The 21426-nt window shown below is 47.2% G+C and overlaps 3 protein-coding genes across 11 annotated transcripts in view; 1 reads left to right on the top strand and 2 right to left on the bottom strand.

Moving 5' to 3' along the window:
• The window catches only part of cdc42bpab (CDC42 binding protein kinase alpha (DMPK-like) b), a 54922-nt gene extending 52402 nt beyond the window's left edge, over nucleotides 1-2520 (bottom strand). For all 9 annotated transcript variants that reach the window (XM_076138633.1, XM_076138640.1, XM_076138638.1 and 6 more), the window contains exon 1: nucleotides 1264-2520. In XM_076138633.1, coding sequence (XP_075994748.1) covers nucleotides 1264-1441 — 178 coding nt within the window. In that variant the 5' untranslated portion in view covers nucleotides 1442-2520. The remainder of the gene's footprint in view (nucleotides 1-1263) is intronic.
• A 6115-nt stretch (nucleotides 2521-8635) lies between these two features.
• On the top strand, nucleotides 8636-10574 carry lft1 (lefty1). Its single transcript, XM_076138671.1, has 4 exons — nucleotides 8636-8900; nucleotides 9108-9354; nucleotides 9541-9780; nucleotides 10250-10574. The coding sequence occupies exons 1-4, from the start codon at nucleotides 8636-8638 to the stop codon at nucleotides 10572-10574; spliced, it is 1077 nt and encodes a 358-aa protein (XP_075994786.1).
• Nucleotides 10575-12741: 2167 nt separating this feature from the next.
• Nucleotides 12742-20915, bottom strand: hnrnpub (heterogeneous nuclear ribonucleoprotein Ub). Its single transcript, XM_076138655.1, has 14 exons — nucleotides 20175-20915; nucleotides 18826-18940; nucleotides 16812-16891; nucleotides 16580-16719; nucleotides 16388-16487; nucleotides 15855-15967; nucleotides 15480-15743; nucleotides 15255-15374; nucleotides 15040-15168; nucleotides 14787-14955; nucleotides 14408-14695; nucleotides 13967-14289; nucleotides 13714-13857; nucleotides 12742-13598 (listed from the first exon to the last, which is right to left on the bottom strand). The coding sequence occupies exons 1-14, from the start codon at nucleotides 20749-20751 to the stop codon at nucleotides 13548-13550; spliced, it is 2613 nt and encodes an 870-aa protein (XP_075994770.1). The 5' UTR covers nucleotides 20752-20915; the 3' UTR covers nucleotides 12742-13547.
• Nucleotides 20916-21426: the final 511 nt, after the last annotated feature.

The following is a 21426-nucleotide window of genomic DNA, read 5'->3' as shown; positions in this document are numbered from 1 at the left end:
TTACAGCAACATGGAGCAACAACAGCCAAACTCTGTTGTCATAATTGAGCACAAACCACCGTCCTTGTACAAAAGCCTTGATGTCCCCGGGCAGGATGGAGGCACGATGGCAGCGACCAGCCAATCATTATGATGGTCTATAACAGTGCAGATCTTCATTCAGATCGGGAGCCAATCGCAGATTTGACATTAAATTATATATGATTAAAAATGATCCATCTAAACGGCTGTGCAGCTTTGGCAGAGGTATGCATATGTGAGAGCTTCCTAGTTTGTTCCTGCACTGCCTCAAACTACTGCAGCCCGTCTGTCAGGGCTTTAAAAGACAAGCAGGCCAGGCAGGCATGCTCCGGCAGCGAGCTGGGCCTCTGCGCCAGATAGAAAAAGGTGAGTTGTTCACATTCCTCATTCATGCACAAACCAAACCCCCGATGTCACACACACACACACAGGCCTTCACTATGATTGAGTTGTTTGTGTGTGGTCCTCATGCCTGCTGTGTGTTTTTTGTAACTAGGGATTAGGAAAGTTACAAAAGTACAAACTTTTGAAACCACATTTCTCCACTTATTGTAAACAGATTTAAACTCTGAGTCAAACCTTTGGGCTGCACCACTGTGACATCTACGCCATGACAAAACCCCTTCATTACTCTTTTTTATAGTGCAACAGAAACCATGTGATGACGAGGCATGTGAGGTAAACGTGGAGATTAAACTCATATGCAGCGGTTGGATGAAATAGCAGAAACAGGATCTGTACATATGAGTGCATGTTCAGAGGATTAGACAGCGGTCTGGGAGACAGGACATCTTTATGAGATCTTTCCTGGATCCGTATCAAGACATCTCAGCAGGCCTGCGTAAGATCTTCATCGCCACGGTTAATGTCCCTCTGTATACTTGGTTGATCCCTCTCCTCGTCAACTCAGGATGCCCTTTCCTAAACATATCTGTTTTTGGTAATAAGCCACGTCTTCTGTTGAATGCATTCTAGCTTTGTGCCAAGTGGTGCGTCTCTCTAAAACTTATAAAACCTGCAATCATAGAGAGAGAAGAGTAGCCTGGCTTGGAGATTTTAGGGAGGGTTGGCCTGGGAAGAGAGCAGGCCAACTGAGCCCCACTACTACTATAAAAGGAATGTGATGGGGAAGGGAGGGCCAATGCACCAGCAGCATTATTAGACTATCATCTTACCAAAAGACAGGGAGGGTGAACACAAAGGGCAAACAGGAGGAAACAACATGAGACACTGTTGACTTACCCCAGTCCAAAAACTCCAGGATGTTCTTCTCCCTTCTGAGGGGGGAGTTGTTGCACTCATCGTAGAGACACACCAGGATGTCCAGCAGGGTCTCCACACTCAAGCACTGGCCGTTAGACTGGACCGGCCCGTCCAGCAGCAGCTTCTCCAGCTTCTTCAAACGCACCTCTCCCGACATGGTTATTCCGACGTGTAAGCTTCTGAAGGAATGATGGGAGGATGTGGAGGAGAAACCGGGTCTCGAACCGACCGACGCGTCGACGGTGGAGGAAGGGGGGGCCTGTGTAGAAGTTCTCTAACCTTGACTGTCTCCCAGAAATAAAATAAAAAGTTAAGGACAAGCCGGGGCTAATTCCGGGTTAAAAACGCATCAATTCATCTATCATGACCTCCCTCTCAAGGTCCAGTATGTGGGAGGTGTGTGAGCCGTGCGGTGTGTCTCCATTTTCTGATATTTATCCCCACAGGACACATAAGAGACGGGGGGGGGGAGAGTCACAGTCACACAGCCTGGCCGCCCCGGACCGGCTGGTTTTTGGGGGTGAATTCCTCTCGCGTTAGCCGGGCAGCTTTCTAGGATAATGCGGCGGGGAGATAGAAGGAGGTGGAGGGTGGAAATAAACGTCAAAAGTCCTGCCGACTCAGTCCAGCGGCTCCTCCATTCCTGTAGGCAGATCTGCAATGCTACAAAGCCGCGCGCCCCTCCTCTGCTCCACACAGGCTTAGTTAGCAGGCGGCTAGCTTAGCTTAGCTTCCTCGCTAGCCCGGGGGGGAGCTAAGCTAAATTAACGCCACTTCCCTGCGTTCCTACCTGCCGTCATTCCCCCTTTTCCCGCACCAAAAACACTTGGTTTCTATGGCGCACAGTGCTTCCAGGGCTACGCTGAAATGTTGCGAACGAGGCAGTTTCTGTTACATCCAGCAGCAGGAAGATATCTCCTTGTTTTCACTCAGCCAACTCAGATATGTCCTTTAAATCCCATTCTTCGTGCACAAACCGACGGTGTGTTTAGTTTCCTGGCAGTATAAAACGACGCGTCGATTAAACGTCCAACTGCCCGCAAGTTGACGTAAGCCGGGAGAGAAAAATCCGGTCCTTTGTGGCGCTTTGCTGGAGGAGCTGGTTTTCCCGTCAGGAGGAAAGCTGGAGTCTGTTCCAAATACGGGACGCAGCCTGAGTTCCCCCCTCGCCTCTCCTCTCCTCTCCTCTCTCCTCTGCCGTGCCGCCTCCCCCGCCGGTCGCTCGCCTCTCGCCGTCTTTGCACAGTCAAAGCTAGCAGCAGCTCGCCACCAGACATCCTCCAAAAAGAGGAGATGGGTCCAAATGACAACCGCAGCCGTAACGCCGCGTTGGATTGTGGGAAGGGAAAGCTGAGCCGTAAAATATGAATGAGCCACAAATGGACGCTCGCTTTGGGAGTGTTTGAGCCCACAGTTAAATATATTAATTAGCAAGAGAGATGTTGACAATAAATACAGAATATTACGATAATAAGAGTCATAATGGTCGGTGTGAATTATGGATATATGAGCTTTTTAAAAAACTATTTTTAACCTCTGCGTTTGTGTTTTAAATGTCTAAATTGTCCTGTCCTGGGATTCAACCCCCCTTCATTATTCTTTTTTGATTGTAACAGAAACCATATGATGACATAACGATTTTTAACGTTCGTAATATTCAGACTTGTCAGACTCTCGTAACATTTGGACTATGTTGTAAAACAATAATATATCTAATAATACAACATAATAAATTCATTAGTATTGTCGGTCCTCCGGGCAATGGTGGAACTATGAGACAGCGTTATTAAGTAGTTTTTAAGGAATGAATTCGATAGTTTTCAACTTCCACGCATGCGTACGGCAGTCGACTCCGCCATTTTTGCTGCGCAAGGACTCGAACTCGTTGTTTGTATTTGCAAACAGCGACCAATCTCTGCATGTTGTACGATCTCTGGGAGCCGCTGCAGGCAAAATCCCAGCTCATCATCATGGCGCCCGTCACAGCATCTGCTGTGCGGAGGGCGGCGGGGCGACACAGGACGGGACTGTCAATATTGTGAATGGAAACTGCGGGCTGTCTGACAGAGTGATGGCGGCGTGACGCGGAGAGGAGAGGACGCGTTTTCTTTACACTAAAAAAGAGGCCGCTGTCCCTTTAAGACGCTGCTAAACACACAGTTTATGTAGATTGACTTACAGAGGTGTTCGTCAGTAAAGACTGTGATGAGATGGGACACTTTGGAGAATAATAGTCCTGATTGTGAAGCTTGTATTGTGTTAATTCTTCATTTCATTCATATTCATCGTTTATTCCTTTACTTTGTTTTGATTTGACCTCAAAAACCTGCAGACACTTTGTACTTATTGCATTGTGGTTGTAAGTGACGTCAAGTTTATTTCTACAGTCTGGTACCACAGTGGGAAGGATCTGATGATATTTTAAATGTATATAATGTAATTATATATGTACCTTACAGAATATATCAATACAAATACAGACAGGGGCTGCATGTCTGTTGGTCCAGATGTCATTATAAAAGGCTTTTCTTTCCAAGTCAGCCTTAATGCACAGTCACAACATCATGTGTGACCTGGATGATGAGCTTGTTTGTGCTCAGCATACAGCAAACATGTCTGACTGAACAGGTTTGAAACTGAAAGCAAACTAAAGAGGGGCCTAAGCCAAACAGGCCTGCAGCGGATTTTACTGATGACCCTGAAGTCGTCTGCTGCTTCAGGGTCTGGGCTGCTTTATGTTCCTCTTTGTTTCATTTCTACAGGAGCGGCATAGTCAAGAAGTACTGAGGAGGGGTCGATGGTTTTCTTTCCCTTATGGCAGAAATAAACATTGATGCCACCTGGGATTTGACTGAAGTTCTATGACTTTAAACTAACTTGTGACTTTCAAAACAATGACTTTGGTGGTTAAGGCGCTCCTTACAACTTTGATTACTGATTCATCTTGTTTCAACTAATAATAAAGTCTGTAAACAATGAAAACAAGACCCTTAAGAAACCCCTACAGTTTAGATAAATGACATCTTTAACTATAGATGTTAGTCATTTTTACTTGCTTAATGACTCAAATGATGCATAGATTATTAGAAATGTTGTAGATGAACTTTCTGTCAATTGACTGATTAATTTCAGCACTAATTAGTTTCCTAGTTTTAAATCTAGGTCTGTCTGTCTGTCTGTCTGTCTGTCTGTCTGTGTCTGTGTCTGTGTCTGTGTGTGTGCGCGCGTGCGTGTGTCTGTGTGTGTGTGTGTGTGTGTGTGTGTGTGTCTGTGTGTCTCCATACGACCTCACACAGGGTTCAATATGAAAACTAAAATTTTTCAATATTTATTTTCCAATAGATTCTTGCGACAATCCTCCTGCTGGGAGAAGAGAAGAGGCACAAAGGAGCTCTGTGTTGCAATGAGCACACACACACACACACACACACACACACACACACACAAAGAACAACTTAACATGCAAGATGTGTCCAATAAAGTGATTCTGATGGCGACCCTGTTTAATATAAAGCACACTGCAACGGCACAGCTGTTTATCACAAACAGCAGCAGCTCATACATTCTGCTCTAAAGCTGCTCACACATTATTGTTGTGGTTTGAAAAATGGTGGGCAACAGAGAATAAAGTCATGAATAATATATATATAATATCACATAACAACATTAAAGTCAAGAACATATATTCTCTCTCTCTCTCTCTCTCTCTCTCTCTCTCTCTCTCTCTCTCTCTCTCTCTCTCTCTCTCTCTCTACTTTCTACATATGGCACCAAGGGGAAATCCATCCCAAAATAGAAATCCCATATGGTAATTGGATGACATAGCACAGCTTAATTTTGATCTGTGAATATTTCAACAAGTCATCCCCTGGAGCAGAACGACGCGGGGATGAGACTGGAATGGTGATGTAACAGGCGCACATCCTGGAGCTGCTCCACACAACAAAGAACAATAGAACCAGATCCAGCAGCGCTCTGACAGCAGCCACAGTGACTTTATGAGGGATATGAGGACATTTCCTGGTGCACGACGAATAAAAACCAGGATGTGACAACTCAAAACAATACTTGACAATTTAATGACAGTGGATAAACTCCTAAGCACTCGTGACGTCATGCCTTCATGCTTTGGGAGACAGTAAAGTGTAGCCATTGTAGCAGAGAGCAGCAGAGTGATGGGACAGGCAAGGCTTTGTATTCATCGAGACGCATCATCCGCTGTTTGTGTCACGAGTGCTCCCTCTAGTGGACACATGGCCTCCCTACTGCTGTTAAACTCTTACAGCAGTTTTTGTGTTTTCTCTCTTTTATTTGAGGTTGCAGATGCACTCAGATTCCTTCGTAACAATGATTAACAAGCCTCAAAACTTAGATTAAGTTAGTTTTACATTAAACCCTATAGAATCCGGGGTTATGAGTTCCCAACCCGGGGCTTTTGTCGTCTTCCTTTCAGCTCATTTAAATGTAAAGACTTCCCTTTGATAATTAATTAAAAACTTAATGGAAAAAAATAATGTTAGTCCTATTTAATCATGTCTGATCCCATTTAGTTAAGTCTACATTGGGATTAATCCCTCTGTCTCATGTGCTGATTGACTGGTCATTAACTGTGTGAAATGCAATCAGACCGTCCTGTAGCTCCTCTTCAGGCAGAAGCCATTGAGCAATAATTGTATTGTCCCTGCACATGTCTAGCACTTCCACCTCCAATGACAGACTGACGGATGATAATTGGCAGCCGTAGCTTCGTGCTCGGCTCTGAGCAGGTATTGACGTCTTGCAGCTGGGCCTATAGGGGCTATTAAGGTGCAAACTAGAGTGTTACATTTCCCCAAATATTTGATGTTAAGATAAAGCCGGCCTATAGTGTAATCAGGAAGTCAGCGACAATACAGCCGGGTGAATAATGAGGAATCTTCTCTGACCACCAACACAAGTTCAATATTGACTTTTCCAGCAGCTCCGCCTGGTTCCCATGGAGAATGTCATGTAAATGTGCAAATCGCCAAACTGCAACCGACTCATTTTCCCTCCTTTACAAGCCTCTGGTAATATTCCACGGCGTCTTTACAGCAGGTTAATACCAGCGCTTCAAGCCGGCCTTCCACAAACAGGCAAGTTTCTAGTGAGCAAGGGGATTTCATGTTTCACAAATGGAAGGGAATGGCCTATAAATTGGACTTCTTTTGAATGCAAATGCGTGGATGTTAATTAACACCTGTGTTGTTGATTGTAAGGAGCTTGTTGGCCTTTGATTGAAAAGAAACGGCACCTCGGAGCATCAGATGCAGCTTTGAACTGGGAAACCTGTCTTGATTGGCATGGGAAGGAAGAAAGACTGAGAAATATCACACAAAGGACATCTTAATTTCCCGAATTAGGGGTTGTAATGTGAGGGAGAGCGTGCCATGTGTATTTTGGGATCTGAAGAGTGGGCACTTAGACTGGCCTTTGACTGGACTGGACAATGGATTTAGTCTGAATTTACATGTCTACATGGATGATACTCACATCTCACATCAGACTCTCTGATTGAGCAGTTTTCTAACTTTAAATGGGCCGAGATCGGTGCAGAACGCAGAATAAAGGGCTCAACCTCGTGTTCATGTAACAGAACTGGATGTTCAGACTGTAGCTTTACATTTCTGTATCGTAGAACACGACACGGTAACTCACATTCTTCCATATTTTTAGGGAGATTTGTTGAGAATCAATGTAAATAAATGGAAAGTAACTTATTATCTCTATCTATTTTCAGTGGAATTATTATGAAAATGATGGTATGTGGTATGAAACAGCTTTGTTCCATACATCAAAATGACTGACCTTTATTAAACAGCTGGTAATCAATATGTATCTCTAATTAGTTCCACTGCGTCCTGTACTTGCCTGTGTCCTGTTTTAGCCTCAGGTCTAATTAATAACTGTGCTGGTTGGAAAGCTGTAGGCCGTATCTGGAGTGTGTGGGTCTGGCAGTCATCTGTCATTTGCTCTTCCTGTGTGCTCCTTCAGTCTGTCTGACATCTCTGAGCAAACACAGCCCAATACACAACCCCGGGCCAGGGCCTTGTGGGCAGCCAGTGAGAGAGACCCTCTTCTAATGTTTGTGTGACAAAAAAGGCAAGGCAAATCCTCGCAATGGAATCAGATAATCACCAACCTGTGAAGAGCCTGCCCCAATCCACATCCACGCCGCCCCCCCGGCCCCTGGATTAACTGTCTGTTTGACTAATAATTTTAATCTGCCGGAGAAGACCGCGAACGAGCGACAGAGCTCGGAATAAACATCTAATCCTGTAGTCGCCCGCCCTCCCTCTCTCCTTTCACTGCGTCCCCTCTTCCTTCCCTCGTGGCCCCGACATGAACCGACCCGTGGGTCCGTTTGGAGCGGCCTGGGCCCTCTAATCACGGTCTGAACCTTGGCTGGACCTCCCAGCAGACAGAAATAAGCCCACTGTGTGACAGACTGTTGCCAGACTGCCCTGATCTGACATCGTCCGGTGGAATGTACACGCTGGAGTGTGTGGTGTGTGTAGACAAGAGTGCTACTGAAGAGAGGGCACTTCAGGTTCACAGGGTCAAGAGATGGCTGTCTGGACGGCATCTGTGGTGTAAAAGCAACCAGAATAAAGCTTTTTAATGAAACTAAACCTGATCTATGTGGGGTAACAGCTGCGCCTGCTCCAAACTCACATCACACACATCACACACACGCTCACTACGACTCACATGGCTGGAGTTTCTGATATGCAAAACAATCATATCTACTAAGGGCTGATGTTTTAGGACAATTGGAACATTTGAAGACCTTATTATGAGGCCCTATATCTATAATATCATCTGTCCCTGGCCTCTGGGTGAAAGTTGCCTTCTGAATCTGCATCATGCACCAGAATGTGTTCAGTGTTTCACTTCATAAATGTAGTTAAATATGTGTGAAGCATAGAAATAAAGTAGAATAAAAACAGATCTGAACAAGTGAAGAGAAACGTAATGTTCCAAATGTTCAGATGTCCTTATTATTGTGACACCAAACTGCAGCCCGGGCCACCTACAGCACAGCAGCGCGCTTTGAGGGGGGAATTAGAGCCACACAATGCTGATGGCACTCGAGTCTAATTGTTGCTGTTTGAAGTATGTGCGCGCTTAGATATCCTGTCCTGGACGCGGCTGTGTGCTCGCACCTTTGTTCTGATAAGCGTCCCTGCCCCCATCGACAAAGTGCGAACGACTGGGCGGGACACAGCATATAAGAGGCAGACGAGTGTCACAGAGACGCTGATTCTCTGTGGGTGACTCGTGCTGTGCTGTGTGTCTGTCCTGTTCCTCTCGTTCCTCTCATCTACTCCTCATGGATTTCCTCCGCGCTTGTGTCCTGTGCGTCGCTCTCTCTGCCCTCGCCGAGGCTTTTACGCATGAGGATATGAAAGACGCGCTGCTGCAGAAACTGGGCTTGGATGAAGTACCGAAGATCCACAAGAGGGATTTGGAGAACCTGGTTATTCCGGCGCACATTAAAAACAAATACATGTCCATGCTGAAGCTGCACCACAGCCGGAAACGCAGATCCCTGCCGAGCCTGGCGGGGATACTGAGGGGGATCCCCGGCAACGCAGGTAAAAGCCTTTGACACTATTTAAAAGATTGAGTTCAATGTTGGAATATGCACGAAAGTATGATTGACAGTGTTGCCTGTAAGCACGCGCAGTTACATCCGTGCGTAAGAGTGACGCTCGGTGCGTAAAGACACTTTTACGCACACGAGTTTTCAGCAACTTAAGAGGACAAATCGTCTAATTGCTTGTGATATTTCTGCGTCTTAGATATCTCCGGGGAGTATCTGTACTCTGACACCACTCGGCAGCGGATGGTGTTCGAAATGGAGGCGAGGATCCCGGATAACAGTGAGGTGACCATGGCGGAGCTGAAGCTCTACCAGAGGGCCTCCTTCCACAAACGCTTCGCGCTGGAGAGGAAGAGCCACCGGCCCGTCAACAACGCCCGGGTCAGCATCTACTGGGTGGAGGTGCTGCCGAACGGATCCAACCGGACGTCACTGGTGGACTCACGGTAAGAACCTCAGACGTTATCCTGGCGCGGTTGTGACTCATCAGCGGGGTCATCATCCTTAATCAAAAGCTTTCCTTCCGCCCATTTGCTAAATGAGACGACGCCTTTCAGAAAGCAGATTAGGGGAAACGTCACCTCACCTGCAAGTCAATCGTTCTCGTTCTAATTAATTGATCGCTCTTACAGGTTGGTCCCCATTCATGAAACCGGCTGGAAGAGCTTTGATGTCACCCAGGCGGTGCACTATTGGTCCAAAACCCAGCAGAAGACACCTATGCACCTGGAGGTGTGGATCGAGGGCGAGAGACCTGGCAGCTACGCGGCTGAGATGGCCAAGAGTGTCCGCTTTACCACCCAGGAGCAGACGGACAACACCTTGGGGAAGCCGGAGCTCATCCTGTACACACTCAGCCTCGAAGAATACGGGTAAGCTTTGATATACAGCAGCCTGGATCAGAGTGACGAGCAGACCAGGAGCTTTTTTTGTTGCTCCTCCACAATTTGCATTAGTTATTAGTGTTGTAGTGTGGAACCGGGCTGTGTGTGTGTGTGTGTGTGTGTGTGTGTGTGTGGGGAAAGTGTAACTCGACCCGGGTGACTGAAAGGGAAACCCTCTGTGACCTAACAGGCTCAGATCGCTTCTGTCATGGCGGTTAGGAGGTCATTACTGTATAAAAATACAATTTATGTCCAGAAATACTCCTAATACTTTGAATTAAAGTGTATTTTTATATTAGGGGGAGATGTTTGAGCATTTATATATAGTTTAAAACATCAACAACATTGGATCCGTGCTCTTTATTCCAGTGTAGTGAGCAGGGCCGTACATAGGAGTTCTCTGTCCCCTTGATCCCCGTCTCAAGACACTAAACCAATCTTCCTTTTCCTTCCGCAGCTCTCGTGGCGATTGCGATCTCAACCAGAACAAAGACACCTGCTGCAGGGAAAAGTACTTCATCAACTTCCGCGCCCTCACCTGGACGCAGTACTGGATCATCGAGCCGGCGGGGTACCAGGCCTTCAGGTGCACCGGGGGCTGCAAGCAACCCAGACGCAACTACGGCTACGGGGAGAGGAGGTGCACGGTGTCGGAGAGCGCCCCCCTGCCCATCATGTACCTGGTGAAGAAGGGAGACTACACGGAGATCGAAGTGGCCGAGTTCCCCAATATGATTGTAGAAAGGTGTGCGTGCACGATGGACAACGTCTCCATAGTATGACACGGAGAAGAAGAAGAGCTATCATCTTCTAATATAGTTAATATAGAAGGATTTGTTGTGATGCAGTGACACAAACTCTCTCTACGTTCCTGTGGGAATCTTCTAGGGATTTTCTTTTAGGCTGGAAACTATTTAATGGGTTAAACACCATCACCTCTAGTACTTGATATATTTAAATGGACATGCTGGGAGTTTGAGAGACACAAAGCTGAAGACACACTCCCCCTTCTGAACCAAGCACTTTGTAAATAAGGACTTTTGATATCTTTTTGTATTTGACTTTGTATGAGTTTGTGTTGATTCACTCTGACATGTACATAATAAGGTTTATGGAGTTTATGTTAGGAGAATAAAGTATTTTGTTTCACATGAGCAGCTTGTCGGTTTCCCCTCTCTGCATGCCGGCTCCATTCACATTCACGCTCACATTCACATGCAGTCACATACAGCTGCTCCGGCTCCTCTTCCTCTCCTTCCTCTCCTCTATTTGCACTTGGTAGGAAGTCGGAGCAGATCAAATCATTTGCCTAATGACTTGTAACACTTTTAACACACAGTCATTGACGATGAGGGTCGAGCGGGGTCTTAAGTGTGTATTGGTTTATTCACAGCGGGACGAGCCACACGCAGGGGAACGTGGAGGTGAATCCACATTTACCCTGGAATAGGTCTTCATCTGTTTACATCAGGCTTAGCAGCTGGAGCAGGCCCCACATTGGTAATCAGGCCCAGCGGCTAATGTGCTGTTTGCTGTCTGAGCGGGGGGTCCTGTCATTCACTAACATGCTGCTGCTCAGGTAAACACGCTGCCCAACCAGGGTCAGGCAGTCTGTCTCTCTGTCTCTCTGTCTGTGGATTCCCAGCATGCACCGCCGGCCACAGGAAGCAGAGAGAGTTGTGCTTGATTATTATAGAGAGGAACGTTAGAAGCAGACCAAGTCGTGGTAAACCATCTTATTTTGCTTTATTAGAGTTGAGACAGAACTTAAAAAAAAAAAAAAAATCAAATACAATCCAAAGTTTCTAACACAAATATCAAAAAACTGTTTGCTAGAAAAAGACAGATCTCCATTTTAACGCTGTGGCATTGTTGCTTTAATAAAAGACCTGATAGACAACCTGCAACAGAAAGCAAGGAACATAGTGTTTGTTGTGTTATAGGGTTTTATACTACAAACTCGCATTGCATTGCTCGGTTTGTGCATCCGGCCCGAAGAGACAGGAAGGCAGAAACTCTTAAATATATCAACAATTCATCATCACACTGCAGTACTCGGGCAAACTAACACTTTCATTATATCACAACACAATTACCTGAAAGTCAATGGATGAACACTCATGCATGGCTGAAGGAGTGACGTATTTACACGGGCAGGAAGTAAACGCCATCTTTGCCTAAGTCCGCTCCTATGGTGGAGAGGGGCAGGAACTCTGGGTAATGCCTCACATTATCAGCTGTTAGATGATTGAGCTGCCTTTGTTTCCAGGCCACACGGTCGCCAACATGTAGCTGAACAGGAACCCCTTTGTTTTTGAGCTGAAGCTGTGATTCTCTTGCTTCTCACTTTGTGTCTAAACACGTTTCTACAAACTGTTAGGCGGTGCTGAGAGTGGACATGTTGTGACGTTGTGTAGCCCTTTGCAGTTTGCTGGTGAGGATGAGGAAGGTAAAAACTCTGCCTGCCTTTTAAACCACGGAGCCTGGGAGAAGTGGAGGGACGAAAGGAAACGATGCATGCGACGTTAAGAGGAACGCCTCTGTGGCAGTTTGAGGGACGGATCTATGAGATTTGCTATTTTCTGTCTATCGCACTAAAAGAACCATTGAAGTAAGACTCAAACTAGCAACCCCATCTTTCTCCACTGTACACCCATGAGTCTTACCATCTGAAGTATAAATGAATCTGATTTAAAGGCATAATCACTAAATGGCTTACTCATATCCTCTGTGATGGCTCAGCCACAATACTCTCTCTAGCAATGTACATTAGAATGCATAAAGGTTACAGGAAGGCGATCAAAGAGGGAAGTTTCAGTTTAATAATGCTTCAGTAATGAGGCGTCACAGGGCGGGGGGGGGACGGAGCCACGTTTGGGCCAGCGCCTCACTCAAAGGTCTTTTACACACCTTTGAGCTGAAACAAAAGTCATAAGCCAGGGAGAGATGTTAAAAAAGCCAATGATCTGTTTATTGTAAGTCTATGGAGTTTAGGTTACAGGGTTGAGAAGTGGGAAGAGACAAAAAAAAAACAAAACAACCAAAGAAACGTCCGCTGCTTCCATTCATGTGTGAGACATTGGACTGACATGTGGGAGGAGCCAAACATCAGAATCCATGACAACGACGGCTACGAAGCCACAACTCCATTCAATCATTACGTTGGTTTGTCTTTAAACTTCTCATACAAACAAAAACAACTATGCAACAAAAACAAATATTTACAATTCTTAATTAAAAAAAAAAAAAAAAGCCAAAGGGAAACGAAATCACAGATAAAAATGCAAAATACCTGAAAAACAAAAAATAAAAAACCCAAAACATAAACATTTGTTTCATCGTCACCTGGGAAAAGAAAGGTTTCCGGGTTTCCTGTTATTATAAACATGAGCTTGTTGTTTAAAAGCGAGTCGTTTAAAAGTGGCTAAAGGATCGACCAATGAGAAACAAGACGATGGAATGAGAATGAACCCACACACACACGCCTATATATTAAGTTTGATGGAGACTCGCAGACAGACAGACAGACAGACAGGCGGTCTCTCTCTCTCTCTCTGACGGGGAATGTTGTCGCTCCAGATCGTCGTTCTTCCTTGTAGACTCTTAAATTGTTTAAAAGTGGATTCTAGGGAAAAGAAAGTCAAAGAAACAGCAGGGTGGGGTGGGGGGGCAGGGCAGAGGGTAGAGAGGGGAGGGGTTGTGTTCCGTGGCTAGTGGTGGGTCTGTGTGGGCCACCAGTCCGTTAGAACAGAGTCTTAATAATACCCGGGCTGATACTGCTGGCTCCACGGCTTCTGGTTCCAGAACTGCACAGGACAGACAGACAGGTTACATTAGAGACAGACAGGTCCACACAGGTTATCAGACCAATACCACCTCCAGGGCAGCCACACACACACACACACACACAGTGATACTGACCCCTTGCTGCCAGCTCTGGTTGAAGGCCTGGGCCTTGTCCATTCCGTTCCTGCTGTTGAAGTTGCCGCCGTTTCTGTTGTTGCCGCCAAAGTTGCCGCCGTTCTTGTTGCCAAAGTTGCCACGGTTACCACCTCTATGCTGAAACTAGAGTGAGAAGTAGGAAACTTAACACCCACAGCTTCCTCCAACTAGAAAACACATCAGCTGTTCAGACTGATGGAGAAACAGGAAGTAGAGGTCTGACCACACCCACCTGGCCCGGGTGTCCTCTGCTTCCTCCTCCTCCTCCTCCCCCTCCTCCTCCACGGTTCATGTTGGAGCCTCCTCCTCCTCCTCCTCGGTTCATGTTGCCCCCTCTGTTCATGGGCCCCCCTCGGCTCATGGGTCCGCCCCTGTGACCCATGTTGCCCCTCATAGGTCCGCCCCTGGGGGATCCACCCAGGCTTGGCATCGGGCCGCCGCCACCGCCGCCCCTGTTGAAGTTTCCGCGGTTGGGGTAGCCTCCTCTGAAGGACGGGGGAGGCAGGAAGCCGCGGGGAGGACGGTTGTAGCCGCCGCCGCCACGAGGACCGGGAGCTGAGAGGAAGATGAGGAACACGATAGATGGAACGATCAATCAATCATAAAGCATGGAGCCTGTAGTGAAGACAGCCTGGAGTTGGGCTGAGAGCAGCCTGGTCAGTTATCTCCCTACCTCCTCTGAAGTTGCCTCTGTTCTGGAAGCCTCCTCGGTTGCCGCCTCTCTGCCCGGGTCCACCGCCGCCGCGGCCAAACTGGTTCTTTCCTCCCCGGCTGTTGCCACGCATCCCGCCGCCGCCTCTCTTGGGCGTGGTGCTGCCCTGGTTGGGCTTCTTCTCAGCAGGCAGAGCCGTCTTGCTCTCCTCCTTGTACTCCTCCAGCAGCTTGGCCGCCTCCTCCTTCGGCAGCTCGGCGAAGGTGACCTCGCTGAAGCTGTCGCCCTCTTCAGGCAGAGCGTAAAAGCCTACAGACGGAAGACAAGCAGATGGTTGGAGATCCAATACATGCGCCTGACCGGATCTAAACATGGAGCCGTGTTCGTTCCGCCTCCTCACCTTTCATCTTGAGGACGGCGAGCTCAGGCACTTCTTTCCCGTCGCTCTCCACCTTCTTTTGGACTCGCTGCTTGTAGTCGTCATCAGAGGGACAGACCACCACAGATTTACGCTGGAAGCCTGCAAACAAGCACATCTTCCTCTTCTGGCCGGGGGCAGACAGGTTGGTCTGTGGAAACAGGAAGGGAAAGTCAGGTGACAGGAAACACAACATGTTCACATGCAGAGATCCCATCATGCTGCTGCCTCTTACATGATCCAGGATGTAGTTCCTCTTCTTACGAGCGGCAATTTCAATAAACTTCCCCAAGAACAGAGGTGCACGCTGGGAAATGGCAGAGAGCTTTGTGACGTCCTTGGACTGACGCTTCAGACTGTTCATCTGTAGGCAAGAGGGGGGATGAGGGTCAACATTCAACAACAGGAAGTAGTTTGGGATTGTGTCAAGTTGTTTCAAGACAAACTGACCATCATCTTGTCCACAATAGTGTCACTGCCCAGGATGTAGTATTTCCCGGGGTTCTCCTGGACGTGGTTCTTCACCCATGTGGTTTTTCCTGAGCCTGGCAGGCCGACCATCACGATGATCTGTGGACATGAGAGGGTTAAAGGAACAGTACGGCCCAAAATAAAGATCAGAGGAACGACCCTACAGCTGCCGTGAGAGGTGAAGCCTGCAGCCTCTGAGCTCACCTCACAGTCGGCCTTGGTCTGGGGCCCCTTGAGTCCGCGGACCCGGTCGTCCACGGGGATCTGCTGCAGGAAGCTGTAGTCCTGAGGCTGAGGGAAGTACGGGGTTTCCATCTGTCCAAAGTTGAACTCCACCGCGCAGTTGTGGCAGATGACGTGAGGGAAGAGGGCCTGGCCGCTCAGGGACTCCTTACTGACTTGGAACGCAGAGGACGGCTCTGCACCGTTCTTAGAGAAGGACATCTCCACCTCTTCACCCTCAAAGTCCTGAACAAGGTGATCAGGACGCAACATGGGTCATTGTTGTGATTTTAGCACATTACTTATTGCCTCGACCTGTAAACACTAACACCTCGCTCCGTATGAAACACTTCTTACAATCATGCAGCAGATGACGTCGTTCTCTTCAAAGGTCTCTCCAAAGTCCTCAGTCACACAGTTGGTGGTCTTCTTAGCCTTCCCAGAGTAGCCGTAGGAGTGCTCCTCCTCACCTGAAGGTCAACGGAACATTCAATCATAAGATTCATCTGTTTTAATAAACGCTTTGACAATTCTTTATTAAGCCATCAGGAAAGTATGGAGCGAGTTAACTTGGTGAGCCGACCATTATAACCAAGAATCTCACATTAAGTCATGCTCTTCTTTAAGCGCTAGGGACCCAGACAGGCAGAGCTCAGTCAATCAGCTGAGTCATGGAGACACACAACCCTGAAGTGATCTGGATGAGATGCGTTCGCTTCTCATCAGAACTCGATACGGCCGTGTTCCAACTCAGACAGGCTGTAATCTGAGAGAACTGTGTGTGTGTGTGTGTCTTGTGTCTTATAATACCCACACCCATGTTGTTAGGCCGGCCCCACACATCATCATCATCATATTTACAGAGCAGTTAGGAGTATAGAGTGACTGACCGAGCAGCAGCGTGCCGGTGGGCAGGGACCAGCCCACCTGAACATCATGGATGTCCATGTTCTTGCTGGAAATGTGTTTCACTGGGATCTTCTCTGTAATCTGTGAAAGCAAACAGTAAGAGTTAGATAACACAAATGGCTGCTATGGAGTGTTTCATGTTTGAATGTTAAACAGGTGACCGTCTTCTGTACCTTCATCTCAAAGCAGGCTTTGCCTTTGCTCACGCCGTAAGTGGCCTTGCCTCCGGACCAGAGGTAAGCAAAACTCTCCATGGTGAGAGACGAGGCGCTGTAACGATCCCTCGACACCTTAAAGTGGAGGTCGCAGTTGTCTGTGGCACAAAGAAGAAGAGTGCACGTTTGTATTTACAGTATCGACTCGTTTAAATCTTCCTTTAGACTCCTGGTGTTCACATTAACTCACAACTGTCCAGGCAGACTTTTGTGTCGTCAAACTCCTCATCCTCCTCCTCCAGGGGCGGCACAGGAGACTTGTACGAGGCCCTGAAAGAGACACCAACCAATCAGTTAGAGACTTCAGAAGTCAGTGTGGGCGTCTTGGAACATGTAAAGGCGACTCGGGCACCACGGGCTGAGACATATTTGGGGGGAAAGAGATGGAGAGACAGACGAGAGGAGAAACAGAATCATAAAAACAAAACAGAGCCAGCAACATGGACAAGCCAGTCTGCAGCTGTGTGGATAGATATTGGTTGGCCTTGGCAGACAGCACTTACCTTACAGTATCCAGCGAAATCTAAAAAACACGAGACACACACAGAGAAGAAGAGATCTCCACTCGCCTCAACCAGCAAGGCTACCAATGTTAAAAATCTGAGCAGGCCTCTCCCCTTTCAGCTCAAGGTGTGTGTGTGTGTGTGGTCTCCAAGGCGGCAGTGGGCCCAGTCAATGGGAGGAGTTATATTTATGGCTCATGTGTGGCGTTCTGAAGGAAAAGGTCAGGATCTATCTCAGGCTGTGCTGTGGGACGACGCGGCACAACCAGGCGTCGCTGTGTTCGGCTCCCGTTATTAAGTGATCAGTCGGCGTGTTATGAGTGCTACAGAAACTTACCACATGTGTAGCCACCGTCTCATATGCACTTTGCATAATATTCAACTAGTCAGATTGTTGTATGGGGGGGGGACAACCATAGAACATTTGTACACAATGGAACAGAGCACATCTGAGATAAGGAGCTCGTCTGATGCAAGCTGAATGCAAAGACTTGTCAGTTTGCTTTGTCCTCAAACCGCCCTGGGCAGTCTACTAATGGTTGGCACCGAGGATTTACGGTGGCTGATGAACGCGGCCACTTATCTGAGCTGGGGCGGCGAGACAGGAGCTCACACACACACTCAGCCTGGCACCAACAGCTCCAGAGCCCTGTGGCTGCATGGAGACATCAACTAACATTGACTGTGCACTATTAACGTGAAGAGGGAGTGAATAAAACCTTGGGGATTGCATTATTATATATACGGCCGGAAAGGAGGGGACGCCGTTAAGTAGCACTCAGAATTCTGATTTAGAAAAGAAAAAAAACAATGAATATCTTTGCTTTGGAGGAACAGAAACCCCACAAGAGTCCAAGGTTTGTTTGAGGAAAAAAAAAGGAGGACTCCGTTTCCTGGTTGGTGACCCCTACACTGTGCAATGAAAACAAAACATAGACCAGGTAGGCACACGTATGAACACACTCACACCATGCATGAGCTCACCTACACACACAGGGGGTTAAAGGAGCCTCGCACACACAGACATCCACACACACACACAAGACCTGATACATGGGACAGAAATTGCATTTTGACATCATACAACCAATAGAAAAATAAAAAATAAAAAAACACCAGTGCGAGGCAAAACGATGGACGACCAAATAGCGAATTTCTCCGTGGACGTTCCAAAACACTGTGGGATTTTTTTTGCTATCAGAGTGTGTGCTACTCTCCATCAGTGGACTCCTCCTCCTCCTCCTCCTCCCTCCGCCCGTGTGCTCTTCTCCCCCCCTGCCCTCCCTTCAAATGTACACATCTGCTACTTCCCTCTGGGTTCTCTCTGAGCAGCCTTGATTCACCTTGAGGACACAATGGGCTTTCCAAAACAATAAGTGGCATGAGGAACAGATGTGAAAATTCATAGAGGCTTGATAGATGCACTTCTGTTACAGAATGCAGTCCATTAAAGACAGAATGTGAGTGGGCACTGCAAAAGGTCAATGGTAAGGCTCTTAAAGTAGTCAGGGATGACACCCAAAACATACGTCAAAGTAAAATTATTCATAAATGGTACAATACTTAGAAATTAGGATTTTGCTCTTGCTATTTATATATAAATATATATGTGTATTGGCACTTAAAGCCAACACATGTCAACAAAGCTATGGATGGCGCTTCAGGGATGCCGAAGGCCATTTTGCTCTGTCCCATCCTTACCAGCTGTATTTGTTTTCTTCAATAAATTCAAAGTAGCCCCTTCCATGTTCCTCCCGGCGTCTCTTAACACCCTTCTTATTCTTCTGATCAGCATTCGTGTCTTTGTCCGCATCCCCTTTGAAAATAAAACAAAGATATAGAATGAGGTGCTCCTTTTTGTGAGCAAGAGGTCGGACTGGCAGTGGGGGGTTCTGGCCCACAAAGCCCGTTCATTAGATTACAGTATGTCGACCATTATTATCAAGAATATTAGAGCAACTCAGGTAACACCTCTTGATTACAGTTAATATGATACAGTCAAAGTCCATAAATGATAACAGTTCAATTGACCAGATAATAATTACAGTGTAGGCTGGTCCAAGTAAACATTGTAACACCAGTTTGTTTGCTGGGGTTTGAAAATCAAATCACTGTAAAGAATAAGAACAGGGCACATTAACCCTGAAATAAAGGACTTCGGACACACTGCTCTCAAAGAAACCTAGATATGGCTCTCATTAATCAAGGGAGCAGGCCTACTGCTGCCCGGGGCGAATGCTTCATGCAGAGATAAAGGGAAACCCGCTAACTAACTCCCTGATGTTTGTGTACTGTGCTACTACCATTGTCTGTCGTCTGACAGCGGAACCTCTCCCTTAAGAACCCGGAAAAACTAACCGCGTGTTCGGCTATGAGGCGGTCTTTCCCGGCCTGTAGCTTCCAGACATTTATTCGTAGTCTATTTCAGGAGTAACCGGTTAAATATAAAAACGCATACCCTTATATTGACTCAATTCGTTAATGAAATATTTTTTTACATTGTACTCGTACGAACGTAAGCGCGCGAATTAAACTGAACTATGCGAGCTCAGTGCGGACGTTTAACGCGTCTGAAACTGGAGCCATTACACGAGCTAACCGACTGACCAGCTAGTTAGCTAGCTAGCACCACAGGCACAAAGGAATCATGCTAGTCGACAAGCTAACGCGCTAATCAATCGAAACCAAAAAACCGCGGCCCTAAACAACCATTACACCCCACCGCTTTCGGTGAAACTGCGCGTATTCGTCCGCCTCTCGTGAATTTAACCGGCTAAACTCGACGCTAGCGGCCTAAATAACTACCGGCACTCAGTTAGCTTGGGTATTATCCAAAATGCTAAGTTCGCTCCCCTGTACCCTCGGTGGCTATCGCTAGCTAGCCTAATGAGGTCACGCCATCTGGCTCAACATGGAAGCTCCGTTGTAAACGTAACGCAGTGAAATGCAATAATTCCCGGCCGGCTCCCTCCCGCGGCACAGCGCAAACCGACACCCAGCCAAAGTCCATCCAAACAGTCGCATAGTCAGAACAAATTCGGCTGACTCACCCTCAGCGGCTTGGTCTCCGGGCTCACCATCATCAGCATCTATTTTCTCCATGTCGTCCACATCTCCCTTCAGCATGGGGTCCATCTCCTCGTCGTCCTCATCCCCTTCTACTTCTGCCTCGGGTTCTGCTTCTGCTTCTACCTCTGGTTCGGCTTCGAGTTCCGCTTCTACTGCCTCTGCCTCGGGCTCCGCTTCTGCCTCTCCCTCTCCCATCTCCTCGTCCACGGCGGCGCCATTGCCATCACCTTCGTCTCCATTCTTCTGCTGCTCTTCTTCTTCCTCCTCTTCTACTTCTTCCTCCTCGTCGTCGTTAGCCTCCATGCTCTCTTCGATCGGGCCCTCGTCCTCTTCTTCGTCCTCCTCTCCCATTACCTCCTGGTCAGCGGACTGGGGTAAACCCTCATCCGCCGCCGCGTCCAGGTCCAGTGAAGGCTCTCCGGCGAGGGCCTCTTCGTCCAGCGCGGCCTGCAGGCGGTCCATCAGATCGGCCTTCAGCCCCTTGTCCGACAGATTACGTTTCTTCAGCTCGTCCTTCAGCTCGTTCACTTTCAGTTTTTTCACGTTAATCGCGCTCATGGTGAAGATTTTACGGTGAGACTTTAGGTTACGATAAAGACAACTCACACGTACAGACGATAATAAACAGCCAGGCAGGCTTTGTTAGCGGATGTAGCTCGAAACTGCGCCCAAATGGCAGCCGCTGTTCTCCCGTCTTTCACCGGCAAGGAGAGCTATGCAGAGGGGGCGGGGTGTGGGGGAGGATGAGGGCGTCATCTACCGTAATGACCCGGATGGTTGCGCACTTTAGTTTTATAGCCGCCTGGTACCATCTGGCACTTTACAACAATAACCAACTGCACTGTTTCATCAACAGTGATTAATGTGTGATTAATTAAACGTTTACATGGTGCTCTTTCTTTTCCTCCACGCCTTTACTTGATGGACATTTCAACCAAACAATACATATACTGTCAATTGCTTTAATTATATGTTTTGAGTAAGATATTTTAATGAAATTATCAAACGTTTTAATCTACTTATGTTCTTTTTTTGCGTATTGTTTCGAATGAAGTGTATTCCAAATGGTTTGAGCACCAGAAAAAAGTGCTACAAAAATAAATAAATAAATATAAATAAACATTTTTGATAGGAATTACAGCGTTTAATTTGCAGGCTCCACCCGTTTGTGCCTGTAAGAGGGTTTATCTCAAAAGCTGCTCCATAGCGCCCTCCTCTGGAGAACACAAGAAA

Source organism: Genypterus blacodes, unplaced genomic scaffold (assembly GCF_046128005.1).
Source record: "Genypterus blacodes isolate CSIRO-AG114 ecotype Tasmania unplaced genomic scaffold, CSIRO-AGI_Gbla_v1 ptg000392l_1, whole genome shotgun sequence".
In the NCBI taxonomy this organism is placed as follows: domain Eukaryota; kingdom Metazoa; phylum Chordata; class Actinopteri; order Ophidiiformes; family Ophidiidae; genus Genypterus; species Genypterus blacodes.
The sequence above is the reverse complement of the archived record's forward strand: the minus strand, read 5'-3'. Positions and strand labels throughout refer to the sequence as shown.

Excerpts from the sequence above, each read along its gene's own strand:
- hnrnpub (XM_076138655.1), bottom strand. The coding sequence starts at position 20,751 with ATGAGCGCGATTAACGTGAAAAAACTGAAAGTGAACGAGCTGAAGGAC. Across the intron at positions 18,941-20,174 it reads CGGAGACCAAGCCGCTGAGG|GGGATGCGGACAAAGACACG; the intron begins GTGAGTCAGCCG and ends TTATTTTCAAAG. Across the intron at positions 13,858-13,966 it reads GCAGAGGACACCCGGGCCAG|TTTCAGCATAGAGGTGGTAA; the intron begins GTGGGTGTGGTC and ends TTCTCACTCTAG.
- lft1 (XM_076138671.1), top strand. The coding sequence starts at position 8,636 with ATGGATTTCCTCCGCGCTTGTGTCCTGTGCGTCGCTCTCTCTGCCCTC. Across the intron at positions 8,901-9,107 it reads GGGGATCCCCGGCAACGCAG|ATATCTCCGGGGAGTATCTG; the intron begins GTAAAAGCCTTT and ends TCTGCGTCTTAG. Across the intron at positions 9,781-10,249 it reads CTCAGCCTCGAAGAATACGG|CTCTCGTGGCGATTGCGATC; the intron begins GTAAGCTTTGAT and ends TTCCTTCCGCAG.